The following is a 26,878-nucleotide window of genomic DNA, read 5'->3' as shown; positions in this document are numbered from 1 at the left end:
AACTAGAACTAACGATCATAAAATAATTTACCTCTCCCTCCCAAAAAGCCACGTGTATTAAGAACAAATATTGCAAGGTACAATGAATAAAGTAGAAATGTACAGGTTTCAAAGGTAATTTGAAACTGCAACACAATAGGACTGATAAAATTACCTAAGCATCAACTGGGACTTGTGAATTTAAGAAAGGCATCAGAGTGAAAAGCATAATTTGGAAACTTTCTGAAGTTGCTTTATGATCATTTAAATAAATGATAGGTGCTACATTCTATTCCAAATTGTTTCATCTCCATTGTAATTAGTGCACTTCATTGACTTGAAACTCAACATTGATCAGAAATGTTGAGGAGTTTCCTCCTCCTCCTCACGTTTCCAATCATTGGAGTCAACTTCAGTGCTCAAATTTGAATAGAAACTAATTTTGTGTGCAGCTCCAGCTCGGCATATTCGCCAGTCCAACAGCATTCACCACAACTCTTGTTATCTCTAAGATAAAAGCAAAAAACTGTGGATGCTGGAAATCCAAAACAAAAATAAAAATAAAAATACCTGGAAAAACTCAGCAGGTCTGACAGCATCTGCAGAGAGGAACACAGTTAACGTTTCAAGTCCATATGACTCTCTATTGAAGAGTCATATGGACTCGAAACGTTAACTGTGTTCCTCTCCGCAGATGCTGTCAGACCTGCTGAGTTTTTCCAGGTATTTTTATTTTTGTCTTGTTATCTCTGTTGAATTCTGAATTTCTGTTGTCAGGAGTTCATGTGTATTGGAGAAGATAAACAATAGGAAAGGAACAATAGAACAAAAGGGAAGGTGGGGAAAACAGAAAAGAAGATGCGAATATAAAGAAAGAAAATGAAAGAAGTGTATAGCTTGTTCGGAGCATCTTACCTTTAACTCAGGCCTTTAGCACACAGTACTTAAGAGATTGTATTTTTACAATTGCCTGACAGAAAGATAACCATCTCAGGCAAGCTTCCTAGAAGGTGGAGTCAACCCACACTAATTTCATGAGAACCACTCAACAAAACTAGTAGGGGCCTGAAATCAGGCCACTTCCCAGTCATAATATTTTCTGTACTATAGAGTGAATGCAGTTAAAACATAAAAAAATAGATCCATGGGATTATGCAAGTGAAGAAACAAAAGTCACAAAGAAACAAGAAAACATTTTGCTAATTATATCTCAAAAACACTAGGCACTGCACATCTTTTACTTTACCATGATAAATCTCACATACTAGGAATAACTGTCTTTTTTTCCTTTCCTGTTATTTCTCTCTCTTGGATGGACGTTGACTCTTTGCATGATCTCTACGTTCTGAAAATGGATCACACTGTGAAACCAAATTTCAACAGTAAGCTTTTATTTTACTTCAGTAGCAATCTATTCTACAGTACAAAATTGTAAAAATACTTCAAAGTGAAAGAGAAAGGATTCCTCTCCCACCGTGGGAAGAGCAGATCTATTCACAGTTTGTGGGATAGATCATTCATTTCAGTTGTTCTAAGTTCAAATGAATTTTGCACTCAACACACCCACAAGGACTTGTTCTTTTTCTTAAATGATAATTGGGTTATATTTATAATTTAGACATCTGGATCTGTTCTATTTTTCATCTGTTCCTATTTTCACCCTACATGGACAAAATTGTCGCTGCAATTTTCCACGAAAAATAAAAATTCTTCGAAAAGAAAAGAACTAATCTTCTATTTGTATGGTTAAAGGTAGTAAACAAAAATGGCTTTACAATTATGAGGTTTATAAAACTGTTAAGTTTTGGGACTGTCTTTAATTAAAGGTAAAATGAAGGTGGTCATGTAATATGTTCTGAAGTCTGCCTGATAGCAAGCCTGGGTGGTTTGATTGTTAGAGATTAGAGGGGGCCCAGATTGTTTTATTGGGAAGAAGGTGCAAGACGTTTACACTTGGAGACAATGGCAGCAGCCGGTGTGCTGACATTGGCTAGACTATGTGTCTCCAAAGTCTCAGAAATGTGTTGAGAATCTCAGGTTGTAATCAGTTGTGATTTAAACTGTGCATTTACCTCCAAGATTAAACAGAGTTAAGAGTCTCACAGAGAGCTCATCAGTATTTCTAGCTGGATACAAGGCCCATGTGATTCACATTGCCATTGAGATGGGCTTTGAGAGGAAAAGGGCCTAAGATAAACTTGAAAACTCACAAACAGGGCTAGTCTTTTCAGGATCAGGGAGAAGGAGAGCAGATATAGGCGGCAAGACACTGTGGTTCACCACACAGGAATGCAGATGGGAGGTGGTGCTCTGATTGGAAAGACCAAATTCATGAGGAGTTAAAACAAGGCTGGAAGATTTGCCTAACTTAGATAGAGAAAGAATCTCCGGGGGAAAGCCTCACTTTGAAAGACAGTTCTGAGATTAAAAGCTCCCAGGTCGAGAAAGGACAAAAACAGAAGTAAACCCTAGGGAGCAAAGAATCACTGGTTTCGGGACAATTGAATATCTACTTAAAGGACAATGTAAAGTATATCTGTGAGGTGTGTTTTTTGGTTGTATTTAAAGTCTGTCGTTTAAAGTTTAAGTTGTCTACAAAAAGAAGCAATTAATTAAGAGTGCTTTTAGTCTGTTTGCTACAGTAAATGACTTAATGTGTGAAATTGCGTATTGTCATCTTTTCAGCTATTAGCTGGAAGTTCAAATTTATTTTTAAAAGTTAACGGTCTCTACGGAGATCATAACACTTCTCTTTGGTTAATGCTTTCTGTGATCTAATGAGAGTGCCTGTGGGTAGAAAGCATCTATAAAAGGGAAGGATATGAATTAAGTATACAGACTGAAACTTATTGGCATGAAATTACAGTAACTAAGTAAACAAGCTATAACAACCTATAAACATAAACTTGGTATTAAAATATGCACTTGCTTCAGCACATAAGTTATTTGTAACCACCAGTATTAAGCATCTTTTAACAATTGTGTCTTCCAAGCATACTATGAAGCATACTTTTGTCAGGAGGGATTAGTAATCGAACACAAACACTGTCCTACCCCAGTAACCAGTTAACATAACATTTTTCAGTTTAATTGCATTCAGCACCTTAATCTAGTAATATTTATGATAAGTATATTATATGAAAATACGGTTCATTAACTAGCACCTCTCATTCACAACCCAATGCTAAGATTAATTTACAAATGATGTATGTGAGAGAAATCACTATCTACCAATTATGTTTAAGGCTTTTAGGTTTCTTGTCAAGATTATCTCAACTGGGACAGAACAGCTCAGCTGTAACTCCTTTTGACAACAGTTGGCAAGACTCCTATCTTGTCAAGAAACGCATTTATATACAGTTGTATTATTGTTTTTTGGGTAAAAAAATTAAATCTTTCATTACAAGTCCCTGGGAGTTACTAATTCCTTTTTAAAGCAACATTAGCTCCATTTAATTTCACAATGGCCAATGTTGAAACACGTGCATCTCAAATCAAATGCACATCCTTATCTGTGGCTATTACAGCATTAATTCAAACTAAATTATTCAGAACTTCTGACATCATCTAAAAGTTAAAAACCAAAGTAAGGTGGCTCTGTAAAAGTGATATTTAAAAATGTTAAGAATTCCATTTCTTAAAAATAGAAACAAATAGCTATTGCTCTGTAGGTAACAGAAGGCTGGATTCTCTGTTAAGGTAATGGCGATTTCTGGACATTCTGGTTTGAGCAGATGCCATTTAACATAGCAAAGGGAAAGGTCCCATTAAGGCCATGTTGAGTCCATTTGCTAAAACTGAAATGCCAAAAAACAAAAAAACAGATAACATACACATTTAATCAAAAAAACACATTCACTCATTCACAATTCATGGTGTTACGATTCAGTTATACAAAATACTGTACCATATGCTATATTACTCAATATGGAACACTGCTCTTTTATATAGTGTTGTAACATTTCCATTTTTTGAAGGACTGCTAAGTGCATTGCATACTAATAGCAACTGCTGTGAGGGAAACAATAGAATGAATGACTGGCTATGCTGCAGCAAACCACTTCTAATAGTGCTGTGAAATAAAAGAAAATAACGAAGGCAGGGCAGTGGACTTGATGCAACATTTCCAATATCACATTGGGTCATTTGATCTCCACAGTCTTATCTCTTACTTCGGGTTATGTGAAAGAACATTAGTGATTGATTTTATAGTTATCTTATTTTTGAAGTCTTATCTTAGCATTGCTACAAATATTTCCTCCTGACTTCATGTTAATTTAAAAGTGAACTCAATTTTTGCACTAAAACCACTCCCCTGCAGTACTCCCACCCCAGAAATTAGTCAACAAGGAGATGGCTGGTTTACTGTTGAGCTATTGCTCTAAATAGTTTTTCCAAACAAAATCGTTTACCACTCAACATGCAAGCTTACCAACAATTAAAAAATATTTTGGTTATGAACCTGTACGCAGTGACATCAGAAAACATACTGTATATAAAATAAAAATGCGCTACAAAGATACTTCATTTTTAAGTGAATAAGTTGGCAGTGAATTTAACCGTGACCTAAAATACTTTCCTTTCAGTTATTTCACCCTCAGCAGTTGACGAGGTGGAGGGAAAGTCAGTCATATTATGGCCCATCATCTGTCCCAACATGAATAAAACACGAGCTTCATGTTCTCTATCACTTTGTCTCATCCTTTCCTCCATTTCCATACGGAGTTGCTCAAGACGAGCGAACCGTTCTTCTGATGCCTCCATGTAACGAAGAAATTTTTCATCAGCAGCTTCACTATAGCGAATGAACTTCTCCATCATACCATCCATTATGTCCTCCAGTGAGTGTTTCTTTGCTTTCTTGGGCTGAGGATTAAGTGGCACAGATGAATGGGCACGTCGCACACGGGGAGCTGGGGGCAAAAAAAACCCAATAAATTTGAAACATATCCCACTCAACCAAATGGGCTATACAAACCTAACAAGTCTTATTTTGTTCATGATGTATAACAAAAGTCTGGGAAAGACCAGATGTTCTATAAAGCCTATTCTATATTATCACGACTTAACTTCAATACACCATGGCCCCTTCCTGCAGAACTCCACAATCTCCTAGGAGAGAGAAAGAAATTAGGCCAATTTAGGAAATGCTCTGGAAAAATCCTCTAATTTCCAAAGGCAATCAACCAAATTTTGGGACACCATGGTAGCTGGGAGACGCATCCTCCAATACCACCTACCCTCTTTGTAGTTCTGTTGAAATGGGCTATTGAGACAATAATTTGATGCTGCATCTCAAATAAAAAGCTATGTATCTTTGCCAATTTATAAGTTACGCACCTGCTTTTTAAATAATTTACTGCCAATTTATAAAGAGAAAGCTTTTGAGTGTTCACAAAGTAGCTGTCATTCAAAAACCAGATAGTTGCCTTCAAATAGGATTTGAGCCTTATTCCCAAATACAGACTTAAAATTTCCAATGTTCAGTTTAAACAATAACAAATTATATTTATATAGCATTTTTAATTCAATAAAATGTCCCATCGGAGAGTTTCATCGGAAAGTTATCAAGCAAAATTTGACATCAAGTCACGTAAGATGACAATAGGGCAGATGCCCAAAAGCTTGGCAAAGAGGTAGGTTTGAAGGAGTGTCTTAAAAGTGAAAGAGGTGCAGAGAGGCAAAGAGTTTTAGGGAGGAAATTCCAGAGTCTAGGGCCTTGGCAGTTGAAAGCACGGTCACCGAAGTGGAGCTGTTAAAACCAGGGACACTCAAGAGACCAGAATTAGAGGAGGATTAATATTTCTTGAGGGTTGTTGGGCAAGAGAATACAGAAGTAGGGATGGGTGAGGCCATGGGTGGACTTGAAAGCAAGAAAACATCTATTACAGGCCTTTCATTGGAAAATTTGTGACAATATTCTACATGCAGTTGTGCATACCATTGACTGCAGTAAACAGTCAACAACCTTAACGTTTATTGGATTTCACCTGAATCACGAAGATCTGTTTAAAAAATTCCCCTCAATATTTTGATAGGGTTCTCCTTTTCATACCTTATTGCTCATCAGTTTTAAGGGATTTGTTCCATGAAAAAGTAATAAAAATGGTACAGATGGGTACTCTTTCGATTCATGCACCCGTTTAAAAGCCCACCGTTAAATAATTAATCACTTAGTACTTAGTCATTTTGTGAGAAGCAGTGTCTCCTTGGAGGTGTATCAATAATCAAACTTAAAATACCAAGGTAAAGGCAAAATACTGTGGATGCTGGAAATCTGAAACAGGAACAAAAAATGCTGGAAAAACTCAGCAGGTCTGACAGCATGTGTGGAGAGAAAGACAGAGTCAATGTTTCGAGTCAGTATCTGAAGAGTCATATGGATTTGAAACGTTAACTCTTTCTCTTCACAGATGTTGTCAGACCTGCTGAGTTTTTCCAGCATTTTTTGTTTCTGGTAAAATACCAAAGTGTGCCAGCACTTATTTGAACTTAGAAACAATATTGTTTGAAGATGAAATTTCATGCCCATTTTAGTGCTTTTTATTTGTTCATGGGATGTGGGTGTCGCTGGCTAGGCCAGCATTTACTGCCTATCCCTAAATGCTCTTGAGAAGGGGGTGATGAGCTGCTTCTCAAAAGTCATTAATGTTGATTAATGTGTGACCACATAAACATGACTGTCTTCCACTTCCCCTCTTATTTACATGTTGGGATGTGTATTTACGTAGATTCTTTCGACGCACAGAAGATATCCACCAGGCAGGTCTTCACAGGTCGACCTTCCTAATCACAAAAGTGTCCGACTGTAAGAGGCCACCAATGAAAACACCACTGATCCAATCAGCAAACTGAAACCATTAACCAATAAGCCAATTGTAGTGCCTGAAAAGATAATTCTGCAAGAAGTTATTTTAATTATGTTTTATAATAGTATGAGGAATATCTTTACTGAGATCATATTCTGAAATCATGTAAAGAGATTTAAAGAAAAAAATCCAAATTTCTTTCAACTTGGTTACAGAGTTCAGACACTTCAAATGCATCACTGTCAATTCCCAACAAGATGCCATGAAAACAAATTATCAGCTATTTTGGGATTATATAGTTAATAATTCACATGTTTTAGAATATGACTCTTAATTTTAGGGATATAACTTTTAGGATGGAGATTAAAGTGTTAAATACAAGTTAAAAAGAAAAGCCTGGTTAAGAAACAGATAAATCTGTGAACGCAGATCATCAAGACTAGGTTTAATTAACCTGTGTTTATCATATAAGGTCAGAGTTAACAATGAAAATGAACTTAAATAATGAGTGACCCATTTCTGGACTTCTTGGTAGAGCCAGAGTTCTATTGTTATCTTCTTTAAAAAATCAAAAAACTAACAATCTAGAAAAGATAGTTGTAAAACTCAATTAGCAATATAAATTATTCACGAGGGACAGAGTTATAATGTTGTTGTCTGGCGCACTGACCTCTACCTCGCAGAGGCTGAGCGTCAACTCGCAGACACTTCCTCCTACCTCTCCCTGGACCATGACCCCACTACTGAACATCAAGCCATTGTTTCCAGGACCTCATCTCCTCTGGAGATCTTCCTTCCACAGCTTCCAACCTCATATTCTCCCAACCTCAGACGGCCCGCTTCTACCTCCAACCCAAAATCCACAAACAGGACTGTCCTGGCAGACCGATCGTGTCAGCCTGTTCCTGCCCCACAGAACTCATTTCTTGCTATCATGAATCCATTCTCTCTCCTCTTGTCCAGTCCCTTCCCACCTACATCCGTGATTCCTCTGACACCCTACATCATATCAACAATTTCCAGTTCCCTGGCCCCAACTGCTGCCTCTTCACCATGGGCGTCCAATCCCTCTACACCTCCATCCCCTACCAGGATGGTCTGAGGGCTCTCCGCTTCTTCCTTGAACAGAGGCCCGAACAATCCCCATCCACCACTACTCTCCTCCGTCTGGCTGAATTTGTTCTCTCACTGAACAATTTCTCCTTAAACTCCTCTCACTTCCTCCAAATAAAAGATGTGGCTATGGGTACCCACATGGGCCCCAGTAATGCCTGTCTCTTTATGGGGTATGTGGAACATTCCTTGATCCAGTCCTACTCCGGCCCCCTCCCACAACTTTCTCCGGTACATTGATGATTGCTTCGGTGCTCTCGTCTGGACCTGGAAAAATTTATTAATTTTGCTTCCAATTTTTCCTCCATCATTTTCACATGGTCCCTTCCCTTCCTTGACCTCTCTGTCTCAATTTCTGGTGATAGACTGTCCACCAATATTCATTACAAGCCTACTGACTCCCACAGCTACCTCAACTACAGCTCCTCACACCCCGCTTCCTGTAAAGACTCCATCCCATTCTCTTAGTTCCTTCGCCTCCATTGCATCTGTTCTGACGGTGCCACTTTCCAAAACAGTTCCTCTGACATGTCTTCCTTCTTCCTTAACTGAGGCTTTCCACCCACTGTGGTTGACAGGGCCCTCAACCGTGTCCGGCCCATCTCCCGCGCATCCACCCTCACACCTTCCTCTCCCGCTCAGAAACATGATAGGGTCCCCTTGTCCTCATTTATCACTCCACCAGCCTCCGCATTCAAAGGATCATCCGCCACCATTTCCGCCAACTCCAGCATGATGCCACCACCAAACACATCTTCCCTTCACCACCCCGGTGGCATTCCACAGGGATCGTTCCCTCCGGGACACCCTGGTCCACTCCTCCATCACCCCCTACACCTCAACCCCCTCCCACGGCACCTTCCCATGCAACCGCAGAAGGTGCAACACTTGCCCCTTTACTTCCCCTCTCCTCACCATCCAAGGGCCCAAACACTCATTTCAAGTGAAGCAGCATTTCACTTGCACTTCCCTCAATTTAATCTAGTGCATTCGCTGCTCCCAATGCAGTTTCCTCTACATTGGAGAGACCAAACGCAGACTGGGTGACCGCTTTGCGGAACACCTTCGGTCTGTCCGCAAGCATGACCCAGACCTCCCTGTCACTTGCTATTTTAACACTCTACACTGCTCTCATGCCCACATGTCCGTCCTTGGCCTGCTGCAATGTGAAGCTCAACGCAAACTGGAGGAACAGCACCTCATCTTCCGATTAGGCACTTTACAGCCTTCCGGACTGAATATTGAGTTCAACAATTTTAGATCATGAACTCTCTCCTCCATCTCCACCCCCTTTCCGTTCCCCCTTTTTTCCAATAATTTATATAGATTTTTCTTTTCCCACCTATTTCCATTATTTTTAAATGTATTTCCATCCATTGTTTTATCTTTGCCTTTTAGCCTATTTCGATCCCTTCCCCCCACCCTACCCCCACTAGGGCTATCTGTACCTTTATTATCACATTCCTTAGATAACATCACCAGCTTCAACACCTCTTTGTCCTTTGACTATGACATCTTTTGGTGATCTTCACCTATCACTGACCCTTTATCCAGCTCTACTTGTCCCACCCCCTCTTAAACCAGCTTATATTTCACCTCTTTTCTATTTTTCCTTAGTTCTGTTGAAGAGTCATACGGACTCAAAACGTTAACTGTGTTCCTCTCTGCAGATGCTGTCAGACCTGCTGAGTTTTTCCAGGTATTTTTATTTCTGTTTTGAATTAATCTACACTTGGAGAGGTAGGGATTAATCAAGGACAGTCCGTGAGGTTTTGTTATGGGGAGGTCATGTCTGACCAATTTGATTGAATTTTTCGAAGAGGTGACCAGTTGTGTAGATGAGGGCAATGCATTTGACGTAGTCTACTTGGACTTCAGAAGGCTTTTGATAAGGTCCTGCATGGGAGACTGATAACGAAGGTAAGAGCCCATGGGATCCAAGACAATTTGGCAAATTGGATCCAGAATTCGGTTGAGTGGCAGGAAGCAGAGGGTGATGGTCAAGGGATGTTTCTGTGACTGGATGCCTGTGTCCAGTGAGATTCCACAGGGATCGGTGTTGGGTCTCTTGCTGTTTGTGGTATATATAAATGATTTAGACTTGAACTTAGGAGGGTTGATCCGTAAGCTCGTGGATGACACAAAAATTGGCGGGGTGGTAAATAGTGAGGAGGATAGCCTTATCTTACAGGAGGATATAGACGGGCTGATCAGATGGGCTGATCAGTGGCAAATGGAATTTAATCCAGATAAGTGTGAGGTGATGCACTTGGGCAGGACAAACAGAGCATGGGAATACATGATGAATGTATGGTAGGACCCTGGGAAGTACTGAGGCTCAGAGGGACCTTGGTGTGCATGTCCACCGGTCCCTTAAAGTAGCGGGACAGGTGGATAAAGTGGTTAAGAAGAGATATGGTATACTTGCCTTTATTAGCCGAGGCATAGAATATAAGAGCAGGGAGGTTATGCTGGAACTGTATAAAACGCTGGTTAGGCCACAACTAGTGTTGCATGCAGTTCTGGAATCCGCATTTTTGGAAGGATGTGATTGCACTAGAGAGGGTGCAGAGGAGATTCACCAGGCTGTTGCCTAGGCTGGAGAGTTTTAGTTATGAGGAGAGATTGGATAAACTAGGGTTATTTTCCCTGGAGCAGAGGAGATTGAGGGGGACATGGTTGAGGTGTATAAAATTATGAGGGGCATAGATAGAGCAGACAGGAAGGAACTTTTCCCCTTGGTGGAGGGATCAATAACCAGGAGGCATAGATTTAAGGTAAGGGGGAGGAGGTTTAGAGGGGATGTGAGGAAGAATATTTTCACCCAGAGGGTGGTGGGAATCTGGAACTCACTGCCTGAAAGGGTGGTAGAGGCAGAAACCCTCATAACATTTAATAAGTATTTGGATGTGCACTTGCGATGCCATGGCATACAAGGCTATGGGCCTAGTGCTGGAAAATGGGATTAGAAAGGTTGGGTGCTTGATTGACTGGCGCAGACTCGATGGGCTGAAGGGCCTTTTTCTGTGTTGTAGGCCTCTATGGCTCTATGACATGGGCTGCAGAATCAAAGAGTTGTTTTGAAATTAAAATGATTTGTTTGCATTTCCGTTTGAACCATTCGAAAGCATGCCACGTTGCCATAGTGATTCAGGCTGGAGTCTTGGTTAGAAGGTTCTTTTGCTTGATTTATCTGTGCATTTGCTAACGGAAGCAAGCAGTTCAGTTTGGGGAACAGACAGAGGCCATTGTAGCTTTGCTTTGGTGTAGATTGCATCTCATCGCATTGAGAGAGCCAACACAAGGTGATAGTCATGCATAGATAGGGCAGTTCAAGCACAGAAAATACTAACTTCATTATTCACCATTTGAAATGCAGATAGGATTCTCTCTCAGTTGGGAGTTTGAGAGGAAAAAAGAGCCGGAAGAAAAGCAGCTCTAGCTTGGAGCTAGTGGAAGAAATCTACAGTAGTCCTCACAGAGCCGTGTAGCAGAAAGCAGTCAGCAGAATTAGCTTGGAAAGCTGTGGGAAGGCAGTTAGGTATCTACCGGCAACTTGAACAAGGAGCTGAGGCATCCACAGTTGTGAGGTTTGCAAAGAAAAGGTGGAGAGCTGCGTAGGCAAGAAGGACCCTCATAGAATCTTACCTCAGAGGATAGCTGGAACACTTAGGAGAATTAAAGTGAATTCCGAAGGGCTGTGGCGTACCTTTGGATTGGTCTCTCGAGAAGTGAATGCACCTTCAAGGTTGTTTTAATGTATAAGGGAATGCGTAGTGAGGGGAAGTAAAAAGTAAAACTGAGTTCATTATATACGTAGTTGTAAACTATAGTGTTAATAGCACTTACTTTGTTTAATTCTTTTTGATATACAATAAAGTTTGTTTTATTTTAAAGCATGAAATCTCATGGCGTATTTCTGTCAGTTAATTGCCGGGTGTATGGATTTCTTCTTTAAATGTTAACGGTTCTTAACAACTCCAAAATAAAAGATTCTAGTCTCCAAGTTTGTTCGCACAATAGATTTATCATTCTATGCTGTTTTTTGTTCTTATGGAATGCTATTAACCAGTAGTTCTAGAATCAAGAATGCTAAGTACACAAGGAGGCCATTTGGCCCTTTGCACCAATTCTTTAAAAGAGTTTCTGGTCAGCTGTTTCCTGTGCAGTCAACAATAGGTTTTGTGCAAGACTTGGACTGCTACATAAAAGTAAACAACAAGGAGATTACTATTAAAATATAGTGGTCTGATTCATTGCCAGTTTTAACTGTACCCTCTGACTGAAGTTAAAGTACATAGATTTCTCACAAATATCCTGAATTTTCCAACACATGTCTGCCACATCCAATAACAGCCCCACTAGCCACCGAAAAACATATTTTCATTTGACCAATAGATATAGAAATTCCTATAAAGGCAAGGGTTTTGTTTTCTACTACCTGCCTTTTTGGAAAGGGAACGTACAAAGTATCATATAACTCAATGAATAATTAAGAAGTTGATCCATAAAGAGCTGAGATTTTAGTATGATTGCAAATGAGTGATTCACCTGAATAGAATCGCTTCAAGACTAAATAATAAAGCAATGCATTTTTTCCAAAGCCTGCTATCTTGATTTGCTTTAATAGTTACAACAAAAGCAGGGGCAACACGGCCTTCATCTCAAAAGGTGACGTTAATGCAATTTTGCTTGCATATCCGCACTTACATTTTCACACTCAAATATGCATCGTCTGCTGGCAACTGGACAGGCATAAAAGCACCCAGAGACAAAATGCATTTCATTTTTTACTCACTGATCAATTAAGATAGATGACTATTGGATTTTCCAGATCTATGTGAAAAACGATTTACCAGTATTGCATCACAAATATTCAAAAGCAAATGTCAGAAATATTCAGCAGGTCACGGAGCATCTGTGGAGAGAGAAACAGTTAACAATTCAGGTCGATGACCTTTCATCAGAATGGGGAAAAGTTAGAAATGTAATGGATAAATGTAATAACAAGTGAAACGGGGGAGGGTAGGGATACGAATAAAGGGAAGGACTATGATAGGGTGGAAGACAGGAGAGATTAAATGGCAAAAGATCTAAATAGTCGTTTGGTCGTACAGAACTTGAGTATTGCTGAAAAAAGAGATACGTCTTAGCTTTTTGTCTTGTACTCATCAGGACACTCGCAAGAATACCAATATAAGGGGGAAAACAACAATTTATACTGTAAAGCAAAATACTGCGGATGCTTGAAATCTAGAACAAAAACAAAAATACCTGGAAAAACTCAGCAGGTCTGACAGCATCTGTGGAGAGGGACACAGTTGACGTTTCGAGTCTGGATGACCCTTCACACTCGAAACGTCAACTGTGTCCCTCTCCACAGATGCTGTCAGACCTGCTGAGTTTTTCCAGGTATTTATCTTTTTGTTCAACAATTTATACTGTATGTGAAGAGAGTGCTGATTGGTTGGCAAGTGACGTTGCCATGTCGAATGCACTACTGACAGATGGTGTCTGGCAGTTAACTGCCAAGCATTGTTTGAAATTTAAACCAGGTCGCTTGACCCTGATTACTCAGGACAATGCCTTGACCAATGAGTCAGCGAATGGCTGTCACTTACTTTGTTTAGCCCTAGCAGGTACAATGTGCATACATGTTCTTTCCGTCTGCAAAGAACAGGGCCCTGAGAGTTAATACATGTAGCTTCCGGTACATGCAAATGTGCCACATTGTGAGTTGACTGACAACATTAAATTGGTTGTCAGCGTAATTCTTAACACATTGAGGATTATTTAGCAAATGCTGTCCAATTGTGGAATCACATCTAATGTCAGACACTGTGTTTTGAGTTTTGTAAGCATGGGCTGGTTGGGGACAGTCTGTATCCTGCCCGTTGTGAACCGAGGCTGGGACATGTTGTTTGATACGATCCGCCAGTCTTTGGTACGTACGGCTTACATACCTACCAACACACTAGCACTGGTCTACCACAAGCCAATCTTCACTAGTCAATATATGTGTCGGGATTCTTACAGTTCCACACTCTATAAGATTGGTCTTATCGGCTACCTTGTAAATAGGGCCTGAGCCATTTGCACAAGCTTGATGCTGAAGTAGGGCGCATCAAAGGCAGGATAGATCATTTTGCACTGGATATCATTCAAACTCATGAATGGGCTTCAGCCCTGAAAAATGGCCCGTCTACCTCAGATTACCCTGGAAGGGCAAGGTATCTCAAAAATTTGAGCAACAGGCGAAGCTAGCTGTTTCACGCTGCTACTATGCAGTCGCAACACAAGTGGTATTCACTACTAACAGGATTCCGTCAAGTCAAAAAGATGTTCTGCCTATCACACAAATGAGTAAAGCGGTACATGAATTTCAGTGCCAGTGTGATGCTAGGTATGTAGGCCGTATGTCCCAAAGACGGACGGATCTTATCAAACAGCATGTCCCAGCCACTGTTCACAACGGGCAGGATACAGACCGTACCCAACCAGCCCATGCTTGCAAAACTCAAAACACATTGTCCGACATTAGATATGAATCTACGATTGAGGATTTGTGCTAAGAATTACGCTGACAACCAATTTAAGATCGTCAGTCGGGCTCGCAGTGCGGCACATTTGCGTGTACTAGAAGCTACATATATTTATACACGGGGCCCTGTTCTTTACATTGTGCCTTTTTCAGCTAAACAAAATAAGTGACGGCATTCACTGGCTTATTTCTCAAGGCAATGCCTTGACCAATCAGGGTCAAGCTGCCTGGTTTAAATTTCAAACAATGCTTGACAGTTAACTGTCAGTCACCATAAGTGGTGCATTCTCCATGGCAACGCCACTTGCCAATCAATCACATACAGTATAAATTGTTGTTTCCCCCCCTTATATTGGTATTCTTGCGAGTGTCCTAATGAGTGCAAGACGAAAAGCTTAGACATGTCTCTTTTTTTGACAAAAGGTTTTGTGGTGTAGGGCCAAAGGGAATGGTGATGGGACAAGAAACAAGAACAGGTTCCCTGTATGCAAAAACAAGGGGAAAACAATACTAAAAGGAGAAGCTGGGGCTGTCTCCTTTCAGAAAAGATGGTTGAGAGATTTGATGGAGATGTTCAAAATCATGAGGTCTGGACAGAGCGGACAGAGAGAAACCGTTCCCATTAATGGAAAGTTTGAGAACTAGAGGACACCAATTTAAAATGTTTACAAAAGAACCAACGGCAACATGAGGAAAAACCTTTCTATGTAGCAAGTGGTTAGGGCCTGGAATGCACTATCTCAAAGTTTGGCAGAGCCATGTACAATCCAGTCGCTCAAGAGGGGATTGGATCAGCTCCTGAAGAGAAAAGAAAATTTGCAGGGCTGAGGAGAAAGGGCAGGGAAGTGAGACTAGCTGAGTTGCTCTTAACAGAAGCCAGCACTGACACAATGGGCCAAATGTGCTATGCTGTAACCATTCTATGATTCTAAGAAACCAAGTCCTGCAAAGAAAAATTAATCAAAGAGATTACAGCTTGGAATTGTTGAACTCGCGTTGATAACCTTCCGGACTTAACTGCCTAATCGAAAGATTAGATATTGTTCCTTGAGCTTACGTTGAGCTTCACTGGAACACTGCAGAAGGCCAAACAGAGAAGTCAGTGTGAGACCAGGGTGAAGTAATAAAATAACAGGCAGCTGGACTTTACAGAGGTGTTCCGCAAAGTCAACATTTGGTCTCCCCAGTGTCAAACAGACCGCATTTGAGTGGAAAATACAGTATGCTAAATTTAAAGGAACACACGAAAATTGTTGTTTCATTTGGAAGGAGTATGTGGGACCTTGGACAGTGAAGAGAGAGGAGATAAAAGTGCAGGTGCTGCATCTTTTGCACATGCATGGAATGGTGGAGTGGTGATTGAGGAGTGGACCAGGGTGTCATGGGAGGATATCACAAATATAAAGCTTCAGGAACAAACAAAATACTAACAAGTTAATCTTGGAGGTTAGAGACATTGTTCACAGCCAACATTAATATGTGACCAGTTTTAACAGTAAACTAGAAGTGTAAATAAAGATTCCACTAAATTCATGGCTTCCATCGACCTTGAGCCATCAATAGGAATGAGTCGCAAAAAAACTCTGTCAAAAAAGAGTGTATACCTGTGGGGCAATAAAACACAGGAGCTTAAATTTTCTGACTGAGTGCATGTTTATTGATTTGTATAATTTGGTGCTATTGCTATGGACGAATGAACAGAAATGTAAATGTTTTCCAATTCATAAACTTAGTGGTTTTGTGCAGTGGAGCTCTGAGGACAATGTACCTAGTAAACCAGAACTTCAACTAGTGATAAAATTGCACAATCATTGTATATTGCTGTCAAGAGTCTACGGGAAGGAGATAAAATACATCTATGCACTGTAGATTAACGACCATGGGTCATATCATCTGTGCACCGTTAAATGATTTGGAGAAAACAAAACTAAGAGTGATTTTAACTTTTAGAACCACTGGCAGTACAATGACTTCAGGCAGGTTTGGCTGCAACTAACTTTGCAGCATGTGAGATATCCCATTCACAGGCTCCTAATTGATTGCAGTGTATGCAAGCACCGCTCCTGACAATTATATGTCTATCTGCAAGTTTAAGTGTGAGGGTACTAGTTCTTAGACAGTATTTCCTTGTTGTAGTCACATCTGCCATACAATCCTGTCAGCCCATCCCAACTTCAATCAAACCAGATTTAGGGGAATTCCCATGGAGAAACACCCTTTACTATCTTGGGGCAAAATAGTTAGACCACAATTGCCACAAAAGCGCCTGAAAACCTAAGCAACAACAGCAACAAAAAAATGATTGTGAGGCGAACTGAAAATTGTGCAGAGAATCCTTTTTGTAGGACCCTGAATTAACAGTTGTAAATAGCCCAGTCCCTAAAACATTGGAACATATTTTATATGGGAGGCAGATGAATTACTATTAAACACAAATGAACTTAAAGAAATTGCATGAACATTTAAATCAGCTCTTGGTAATTTCAGGTGAGAGTTTCCTTTGCCCATCAAATCGCCAACTAGTAATGCACATGATACACTGAACAGAGATTTAGAGTGATGTATCTGGTTCTTACTTAAATTGCTCATATCCATTTGTTTGGGAGATTTTGGTTTACATATGGGAATATTAACTGGTTGTATGCAGCAACTCATTGGCTTACCTACCAAACTTTTATATAAGTCATATATCATGCAAGATGTAAACAGGAATGTTTCTACAATCTGAAGGCATTCAATACTCAACAGAGATGAATACAAGGAACAGCTTAATAAAATAAGGACTGCAAAAAGGATAATGGAAAAGAGAATTGCAGGCAATTGTGGAATTGGAAAAGTTTTTCAGTTATGTGGAAAGTCAGAGAACTGCCAAAGATTTTATTGGGCCATTGAAGGATGCTCAAGGGCAGGGTTATGAAGATCTTACTGGGTATGGTGGAAATACTACATTGAGTACATCACCAAGATCTTCACTCTTGAATACAATATTTGACAAAATTTAATGATTTCTTAATAATAAAACTACTAATTGTAACATAAATGAACACGCTGTTTTAGTGAGAATTAAGAACCTGAAAGCAGACAGAGCAACTGAATTGGATGATAGCCACCAGAGGGTCCTTGGGCAGATGGGACATGTGTTATATGAGTCCCTTGCCTGTATTTTTAACAGCTCACTGCACTCTTGGACAGAGGTAGGAGGCTTTTAAAAAGAGACAAGATCGATTCAGGTAATAAGACATAGTTTGGCATCAGTAATAGGAAAGAGGCTTGACAGAATGATTGAAGATACAACATATGATCATTTGGCTGGAAGGGGATACATTAGGGACATTCAACATGGCTTGAAAAAAAAAACTTACAAATTAAGCAGACCTAAAGAAATTGCAAATCAGAGGGTGGCCTACGTTTATTTTATAAGGTCATGGGGAAAGTATTGGAAACTAAACAATGGACCATCCCTTCGAGCTTTTTTGGTGTTTGTAGGATATATATAGCTTCTCAAGAAGAGATTGAAATTATTCATATGGTTTCCTAGAACAAAAGGACGGTGTGGAGTTGAGGATAATTAGTTTAAATTTCTATCTGGACACCGCAGTCATGCAACATTGCCATGGGGATAGATCAAGGGGAGGTTTTCCTTTTGGTTTTGGGCTTTGTTGCAGTGAGAAATCACCCAAGAAGTCAGTTGAAACGTGGATCTGGAGCTGTAAAGCTGCTGAAACCAGCAGCAGGGGGCTTCAGGAACTGAGGGCATTTTCTGATTTGAAGTCACTAAGCAAGAATGCAGTGAGACCCATGATTGACCTTGGAATCCACAATTCTGTGGTGCTGAGGGAGAGTTGGAGGCCAGATGTTAGTGGAAGGATCCAAGAAATTTCATACCTCAGAGAATAGTGGGAACACTGAAGAGAATCAAAGTGAACTCCTGAGAGCAGTGGCATACTTTGGTTTGGTCCCAGGGAGGTGAAGGGCCCCTCAGGACCCTGTAAAGGAAAGGGGATGCAAGGATACTGAAGGAGATGACAATGGAAATTGATGTGGCACTGGTCATAATTTTTCAGTCCTCCTTGGACTTGGGCGTGATGCCAGTGGAGAACTGGAGAATTGCAAATGTTCCTTGTTCAAAAAAGGGTGTAAAGATAAGCCCAGCAACTACAGGCCAGCCACTTTAACCTTGGTGGCGAGGAAGCTTCTAGAAATTACAATTTGGGACAAAATTGTCACTTGGGCAAATGCAGGTTAATTAAGGAAAACCAGCACAGATTTAAGGGAAAATTGTGTCTAACTCACTAGCTGGAGCTTTTTGATGAGGTAGGAGAATTTTGATGAGGGTAATGCTGTTGATGTGGTGCATATGGACTTCAAGGCAGCACTTGATAAAGTGCCACACAACAAAGTTGTGGGCAAAGTTATAGGACATGGAATAAAAGGCACAATAGCGACATATATACAAAATTGGCTGAGTGACAGGAAACAGAGTAGTAGTTAATGGATGTTTATCACACTGCAGGAAGGTTTGTAGTTAAGTCCCCAGAGGGTCGGTGCTGGGTCCTTTGCACTTCCTGATATATTAACGACCTAGACCTTGGTGTACAGGCACAATTTCAAAATTTGCGGATGATACAAAACTTGGAAGCAATGTGAACTGTGAGGAGGATAGTGCAGAATTTCAAAAGGACACAGACAGGTTGGTGGAATGGGTGGACAGGTGGCAGATGAAATTTTATTCTGAGAACATAGGAAATAGGAGGAGTAGGCCATTCAGCCCCTTGAGCCTGCTCCACCATTCAACTCGATCGTGGCTGATCTTCTACCTCGAAAATAACAGAAGTGTGAAAATTCTCACCACTTGAGTAACAGATCCAAATCCAAACAAATAAATTAAGACACAGATAGCTGTGGCCTTTATCCAACACAAAAATAGGCGTCGCATGCTTCCACATCACTCTCAAACTCAATTTCTCTAAAACTAAAATAATTTGTAAGAAGGTACACCTATAAATGGCAATAACAGACCCATCAGAATCACTTAACAGTAAACCAACTGAATTATTAGGTAAAAGCAAAAAACTGCGGATGCGGGAAATCCAAAACAAAAACAAAAATACCTGGAAAAACTCAGCAGGTCTGACAGCATCTGCGGAGAGGAACACAGTTAACGTTTTGAGTCCATATGACTCTTCAACAGAACTAAGGAAAAGTAGAAAAGAGGTGAAATATAAGCTGGTTTAAGGGGGGGTGGGACAAATAGAGCTGGATAGAGGGCCAGTGATAGGTGGAGATCACCAAAAGATGTCATAGACAAAAGGACAAAGAGGTGTTGAAGCTGGTGATATTATCTAAGGAATGTGATAATAAAGGTACAGATAGCCCTAGTGGGGGTGGGGTGGGTGGAAGGGATCGAAATAGGCTAAAAGGCAAAGATAAAACAATGGATGGAAATACATTTAAAAATAATGGAAATAGGTGGGAAAAGAAAAATCTATATAAATTATTGGAAAAAAGGGGGATCGGAAAGGGGGTGGGGATGGAGGAGAGAGTTCATGATCTAAAATTATTGAACTCAATATTCAGTCCGGAAGGCTGTAAAGTGCCTAGTCGGAAGATGAGGTGCTGTTCCTCCAGTTTGCGTTGAGCTTCACTGGAACAATGCAGCAGGCCAAGGACGGACATGTGGGCATGAGAGCAGGGTGGAGTGTTGAAATGGCAAGCCACAGGGAGGTCTGGGTCATGCTTGCGGACAGACCGAAGGTGTTCCGCAAAGTGGTCACCCAGTCTGCGTTTGGTCTCTCCAATGTAGAGGAAACCGCATTGGGAGCAGCGAATGCAGTAGACTAAACTGTGGGAAGTGCAAGTGAAATGCTGCTTCACTTGAAAGGAGTGTTTGGGCCATTGGACGGTGAGGAGAGGGGAAGTAAAGGGGCAGGTGTTGCACCTTCTGCGGTTGCATGGGAAGGTGCTGTGGGAGGGGGTTGAGGTGTAGGGGGTGATGGAGGAGTGGACCAGGGTGTCCCGGAGGGAACGATCCCTGTGGAATGTCGCCGGTGGGGGGTGAAGGGAAGATGTGTTTGGTGGTGGCATCATGCTGGAGTTGGTGGAAATGGCGGAGGATGATGCTTTGAATGCGGAGGCTGGTGGGGTGATAAGTGAGGACAAGGGGGACCCTATCATGTTTCTGGGAGGGAGAGGAAGGTGTGAGGGCAGATGCGCGGGAGATGGGCTGGACACGGTTGAGGGCCCTGTCAACCACCGTGGGTGGAAAACCTCGGTTAAGGAAGAAGGAAGACATGTCAGAGGAACTGTTTTTGAAAGTGGCATCACCAGGACAGAGGTGACGGTGGCGAAGAAACTGAGAGAATGGGATGGAATCCTTACAGGAAGCGGGTTGTGAAGAGCTATAGTCAAGGTAGCTGTGGGAGTTGGTAGGCCTGTAATGAATAGATTTTTCTTTTCCCACCTATTTCCATTATTTTTAAATGTATTTCCATCCATTGTTTTATTTTTGCCTTTTAGCCTATTTCGATCCCTTCCCCCCACCCCACCCCCACTAGGGCTATCTATACCTTTATTATCACATTCCTTAGATAATATCACCAGCTTCAACACCTCTTTATCCTTTTGTCTATGACATCTTTTGGTGATCTCCACCTTGGCTCTCTATCCAGCTCTACTTGTCTCACCTCCCTCCTTAAACCAGCTTATATTTCACCTCTTTTCTATTTTTACTTAGTTCTGTTGAAGAGTCATACGGACTCGAAACGTTAACTTGTTTCTCTGTTCCTCTCCGCAGATGCTGTCAGACCTGCTGAGTTTTTCCAGGTATTTTTGTTTTTGAATTATTAGGTGAGAGTTGCCAATATTCTACAGAAAGAGCCACTGATTTCAGCAGTATTTTATGTATTAAACTCGTACTTTCCCTTGTGGTTGAAATTTATCCATAGATTTCATATCGAGAAATCCTGAGCAACTCTAAAAATGAAAACAGACAAGTGAAGTGGACACTCAGTAGAGCGCATACCTTCGCCAGCTCTTCCTTGAGGCTTTTCCCTGCCTGGTTGATGCTCTGTAACTGCAAAGCTGAAAAAAGAAATCTTTTTATTAAGAACTTCCATCTCACTGCGAAGACTTCAGGCCAATCCACATCCAGCAACCTGCTCCGAAAACTCTGTTCATATTTTAACAGCTGTGACAAATTGCACCACAGCAGCTGAGACAATCCACAATATCCTAAAACAATCAACACCATTCTAAATAAAACAACCCACAACATTCTAAAGAAGTCAGTTTGCCCCCTCTCCCAGTGTAAACAGACCCTTTAAAAAATTCCAGCATCCAGGTCTACATCTTCACCAAAATCTAATCAGTTCTTCCTTGGGTCATACACTATCTGAGTAGCAAGTTTCATTGAAATCCGTCCATTAGTTTTTAAGATATATTGCTTACAGACAAATAGACTAATAGGAGATCTGTGGCACAGTGGTAGTGTCCCTACCTCTGAGAAGCTCTGGATTCAAGTCCCACTCCTGGGCTTGACCAAGGAAGGTCAACATGCGTTCATGTGACCAAATGGGTTGACTATCAATTTGTAAACCCTTCCAATATACACAAATGGCAGGCAGTAAGAATGGGAGAGATTCCTGCTCAGCCATTTGATGAAAAGAAATTGGTGCCTCTACCATCACTATCCATAGCTCCAGGCTACAACATGCATGCAAAAGTGCATGTTGCCACAGTAACTCGAACTCCTTGTGGGGTTTGGTTGGCTCAGTTGGCTGGACAGCTGGTCTGGAACAGATTGGTGTCAACAGTACAGGGTTCGATCTCTGTTCTGGTTGGGGTGGACTTGGAACCTGCCTCCTTGCCATGGTTGAAGTTGTGGTGCAGTGGGTGGAACTTGCCTTTGGGCAGAGAACTGAAGAAGATGAAACGACAGACGAACAGGGGCAAAAACATTACCTCTGCCCCCCATAAGTGGTGGAGGTAAAAATATTGGAAGTGTTCAGCAAGGCAAGCAACATTTGCAGAGAAACAGAATTCAGTCAAATCAGGGTTACTTTACCCTCCATCCCATTGTTTAGAATATGGCGGGGTTAAGTTTTATTTAATAAAATAACTTTGTAATTAGGTATCTTTTCTTTCCTTCAATAGAATCTTCATTTAAAAAACTTCACCAGGCTGATTTATTGTCTTGACTATTTCTACCACCTTTTAATATTAACCCATTTTCAATCACATGGCTCTTGACTTAAGAATTATAATGCTTGACCAAAGCCATCTTTCATTTACACCCACATCTACAGCCTTGATCTGCAAGATAACAAATAATTGAAGATAAAAAAATCAATTGGCCCATCTTAATACATCTATCCAGAAATAAATGTACCTCTTACCTCCACACCTGCCATTGCAGCATCTAAATTTTCCTGAATTGTTTCAGGGTTTATGCCTCCAATTTCTATCTGGAAGTTCATTCCATATGTTGAACATTCTTTGCTCAACATAGAATAAAACTGATAGCTATAGAATATAGTTGATAGCTATCCTAAATTTGTTTTTACTCGTCTGAACCCATGTCCCCTTATCCTACTTTTGCAACTTAATTTAGAGTAAAGTTATGGATTTTCCTTGTCCATATAATTTACTACATTACACACCTTTCAATTTCCTACTTTTAAAGGTGAAAATTCCCAGATTCTACAGTCTTTCCTCGTAGCTCAGCTCTTTCGATCTTCAACAATTCAGGCCTTGTTGTTATTTGCTGTTCATATGTCCTCATGTCATTTCATGTCTGCCTTAGGTCTTGGTGATCAGAAGTGGACACAATTCTCAAGCTGTGGTCTGACTAACATGCCATAGAGTTTGAACACTGTTTCTTCTGACTTAAGATTGTTTAGGCTGTACAGTTTACAATTCTATTTGATTTCTTGAGTACTGCTCTGCAGTGGTTAGGAATGTTGAGCATCTAGGTCTTTTCAGTTTCATCTTCAATATTTTTGATGCTAATCATGGAATGCCTATGTTGCCTCTCCCATCTCCCCCCCCAATATTTAGTACTTTATGCTTCATTTGCTATTATTCTGCCAATTTACAATTTTTTCACCTTTTGCATTTTCCAAACTGCCTCCCCAGAATCAACTCTTCTTCACATAGTTAGTCATTACTTGAATCTTTGACCATTTTTCATCGGGTTTCTGAATCCAAGTGGTTGATGCAAATTAGAAAGAATAGCAGTCCAAGACCAATCCCTGAGGCACCGCATATGGTCAAGGAGTTGGTCATGCAGAATCTTCCCATTCTGAATCTATTTTTGTACGTATAATCCTCAAATCTGCTCCTGATCATCTATTCTATTATTTGCCTAATACTGATCAAAGTCTTGTAGTTGCTGGTGTTTGGTTTTGCCCTTTCTGAAAATGGGCGACTTTTGAGGAACAGGCTTGAAGGCCTGAATGTTCCTATGTTTCCTTCTTATATCTACTGGTACCCCAACATTAATCATTGACTCTGCCAATCCCTCACAATTTTCCTCTGCTGTCTCTTAGGACTCTTGGCATAAGTATCATTTATCCCTTGCAACCTGTCTAGGATCTTCATCACATTGATATTGAAGTCACGAATTGTACCCAGGTTAGCAGTACTTGAGAAGGGCATGTTTCTCATATCCTGGCTTGTGAAATTTTGGAAAAAGTAATTATTCAGAACCCACAATGATTACGTATTGCATATGAAAAATTAAAAGTTCACATTGATTGAATATGCATATTTATATTGCAATCAAAGAAGCTGAAACCTCCTCTCCTCCTTCCCAATTCCAACAATCCTGATTTGACCTATTTTCCAAAACCAAATCTTACTGTGATAAAAACAAAGAATTGAATAAATTATATGTTGCATTATTTATTGATCTTTGTCTTACTAGCTGTAGTGCACGGGGGTAACACTGGTTACTGCTACCTGCGAGCTACTTGAATATAATGTGTAGTCTGGGGTAAAATCAATTGCTTCAGCTGCATTATTCCTGATAAGGATTTATTGACACTTTTTCTGCCAAGATATCATTGTTTGAATTTAGTCACCACGACCTTTTGGCTTAACACAAATGTACAGGCTTTGTGTAGACACACATCCTTTGCATTGTGCGCCTGTTAATAAGAGGTACTTTTTCTTCATGTCATTCGTTTCAACATATCTTCAAAGAATTTTGTGCAATATAGTTACTGCTGACTTTATGCCAGCCAGCAGTAAGTCTGAAGCCAGCAGGGCCATAAACTAAATCAGGGGTTTATGGTTACATTTGACCACATAAAAAGCAAGTGGGTTTCAAAGATTAATTTTATTTTGAACAATAGTGCAAGAGAAGTGTCTCAGTTGCTCTGACATTGTTTTTATTCAAAGTGCTGGAAAAACTCAGCAGGTCTGGCAGCATCTGTGGAAAGTGAAACAGAGTTAACATTTCGAGTCCAATATGACTCTTTTTCGGAACAGTTCCTGTTGAGTTTTTCCCAAATTTTACTGGCTCTGTTGATTTATATTCTGCATTGATTGTACATGTTTAGTGTTGAGTTTATTGTCTTTGTATGCATGTACATTTCTGTCTTCACTTTTGTAGCAATCACACTGTATGTGCCACTGAAGGCAGTGCAGAGATAAAGAGTGTGCGCCATGCGCACACAAAAATACTGTAAAATACTGTAAACCTGGAATGCATACCGGCCCCAGAATAAATATCAGTGTCAAGCCATGCAGACTTGTAAAACTTGCCTCTTCTGAGTTTTGCCAACTCATTTATGCTTTCCCATTTGTAGAAAGCTGAAGGGTGAAAAAAAGACCGGTTCAGACAAGAGTATTCCTACTTTCCTAATCTGCAAAGATAGCGTTAAATTGATAATATGCTAAACGTCCATAAAGTAATTTACTACTTGATTTGCTAAAAAACCTCCAGTGTTCTTTCAAACATTGCTTTTTAAAAAACATTAAAGTTGATAGCAACAGGACCAAATAAATTTCTAAAAACACTAATCTTGGTGGGACTTTCCCCTTCCAATTTGTAGATTTTGCATAGGTGAAGTAATACTGGAAATAAATGCTAAATAAATCCTGAAAATTGCACAGCCAAATTTTCCATGAAATCTCGGGATTTAAAAGAGAAAGAACAGAAATATTAAGTTACAACCTAATGATGTCCCAAGCAATTATCAATCCTCCACTGTCTTTTAATGCCTGACGGCAAAAGCGAACAAGAAGTCTACCAGGAATGTAAACAAGCGCGTGTTACATTTATTAATTAAAAGATTTGCAGATTAGACCACTGAACCCCAAAAGACTTTTGGACGAGGGATCACGGCCACTCACTAAATATGTAATAAAGGTAGATTTTTACATAATAGCAATGAATTAAGTTCGGAAATGCAGAGGAAACGGAGAAAGGTACAGGAAACCGAATGCATTTATACACAACTTCCTGTTATAGTCAGAGCATTGTTTACATTTGCCCGGGTTGAATTTCTTGTCACATACGGAATTGCAGCCTGGGACCGTGACCATCTAATTGTCATATGACAGTCGCATGATCCGTACTTTCCAGGATTTCTCATGTGGTCCCCGAAAGACAATTCTGTCCGCTCTGAGCCAGCGAAAGGTAAAAATGAAAAATACTTACTGCAGAAAGCACTGGTAGAGGGCTGAGGTTCAAACTGCCGGTTGCTGGTCTCCCCCAACAAGTGATCGGGCTCCTCGGAAGAACAATGGCCATTCCGGCATTCAACCCTTTGACTGATATCGGAGTGCGGACTGCTCTGCTCCTCTTTGATATCCTGCGACTCACCCGTTGTCGCGATTGCGTCCATCAGTACGGGCCGCTCATTGGCGACCCGAGAACCGAGCACCACGTCCAGCTGCTCGTAGAAGCGGCAGATCTTCCTCCCGCTGGCGCTACAGCCCCTCTTGATGCTGTCCTTGGCCAGGGTGTATTTCCTCTTCAGCCCCTTGATCCGGATGCGGCACTGCTCCGGGGTGCGGATGTAACCCTGGTCCAGCAGCTGCGAGGAGATGAATTTAAAAACGTGGCTGTTCCTGAGTTGCTCGTCCAGCGCCGTCTGCACATTCTCCTCGCTCCAGACGGCGATCAGCGCCAGGGTCTCGGCATCAGACCACAGGGCACCGCGTTCAGACCTCACCTCTGACATCATTGGAAAAACCAAGCTCCCGGCGCCCGGACACCGCAAAAAAAATTCAACAATAAAATCAACCAACTCCTTTCACCCACACCTCCAGGGCGACAACTCTGCGGTCGGCCCCAATTGAACAGCAAATAAATGAAAACAAAACCCAAAAGAAAAGCCCCAAGATTTAAACAAACGGCTCACATGAAAGGCCCCTTCAAATTTGCCCCCTCTGAGAACCATGGGTAGACGTTGACGTCATGACGACTTCC

General features: G+C 40.8%; 1 protein-coding gene across 3 annotated transcripts; it reads right to left on the bottom strand.

The window, feature by feature from the left end:
* Window positions 1–697: 697 nt before the first annotated feature.
* Window positions 698–26,840, bottom strand: LOC144693224 (zinc finger protein with KRAB and SCAN domains 2-like). Of its 3 annotated transcripts, none has more exons than XM_078562833.1 (2): window positions 26,270–26,840; window positions 698–4,892 (listed from the first exon to the last, which is right to left on the bottom strand). In XM_078562833.1, the coding sequence occupies exons 1-2, from the start codon at window positions 26,631–26,633 to the stop codon at window positions 4,546–4,548; spliced, it is 711 nt and encodes a 236-aa protein (XP_078418959.1). In that variant the 5' UTR covers window positions 26,634–26,840; the 3' UTR covers window positions 698–4,545. The 3 variants fall into 3 exon arrangements, with proteins under 3 accessions (XP_078418959.1, XP_078418957.1, XP_078418958.1); XM_078562831.1 differs by having other exon boundaries at window positions 704–4,892; window positions 26,105–26,840; XM_078562832.1 differs by lacking the exon at window positions 698–4,892 and adding an exon at window positions 23,557–25,254 and having other exon boundaries at window positions 26,105–26,840.
* Between the last annotated feature and the right edge of the window lie 38 nt (window positions 26,841–26,878).

Source organism: Cetorhinus maximus, chromosome 18 (assembly GCF_964194155.1).
Source record: "Cetorhinus maximus chromosome 18, sCetMax3.hap1.1, whole genome shotgun sequence".
NCBI classification, from domain to species: Eukaryota; Metazoa; Chordata; class Chondrichthyes; order Lamniformes; family Cetorhinidae; genus Cetorhinus; species Cetorhinus maximus.
Note: the sequence above shows the minus strand (reverse complement) of the source record. Positions and strands in the feature narration are given on the sequence as shown.

What these genes read in the sequence shown, in the direction of transcription:
- LOC144693224 (XM_078562831.1), bottom strand. Translation starts at nt 26,633, where the DNA reads ATGATGTCAGAGGTGAGGTCTGAACGCGGTGCCCTGTGGTCTGATGCC. An exon ending in CTCTACCAGTGCTTTCTGCA is followed by an intron (nt 4,893 to 26,104) that starts GTAAGTATTTTT and finishes TTTTGCCCCCAG; the next exon opens with CTCCCCGTGTGCGACGTGCC.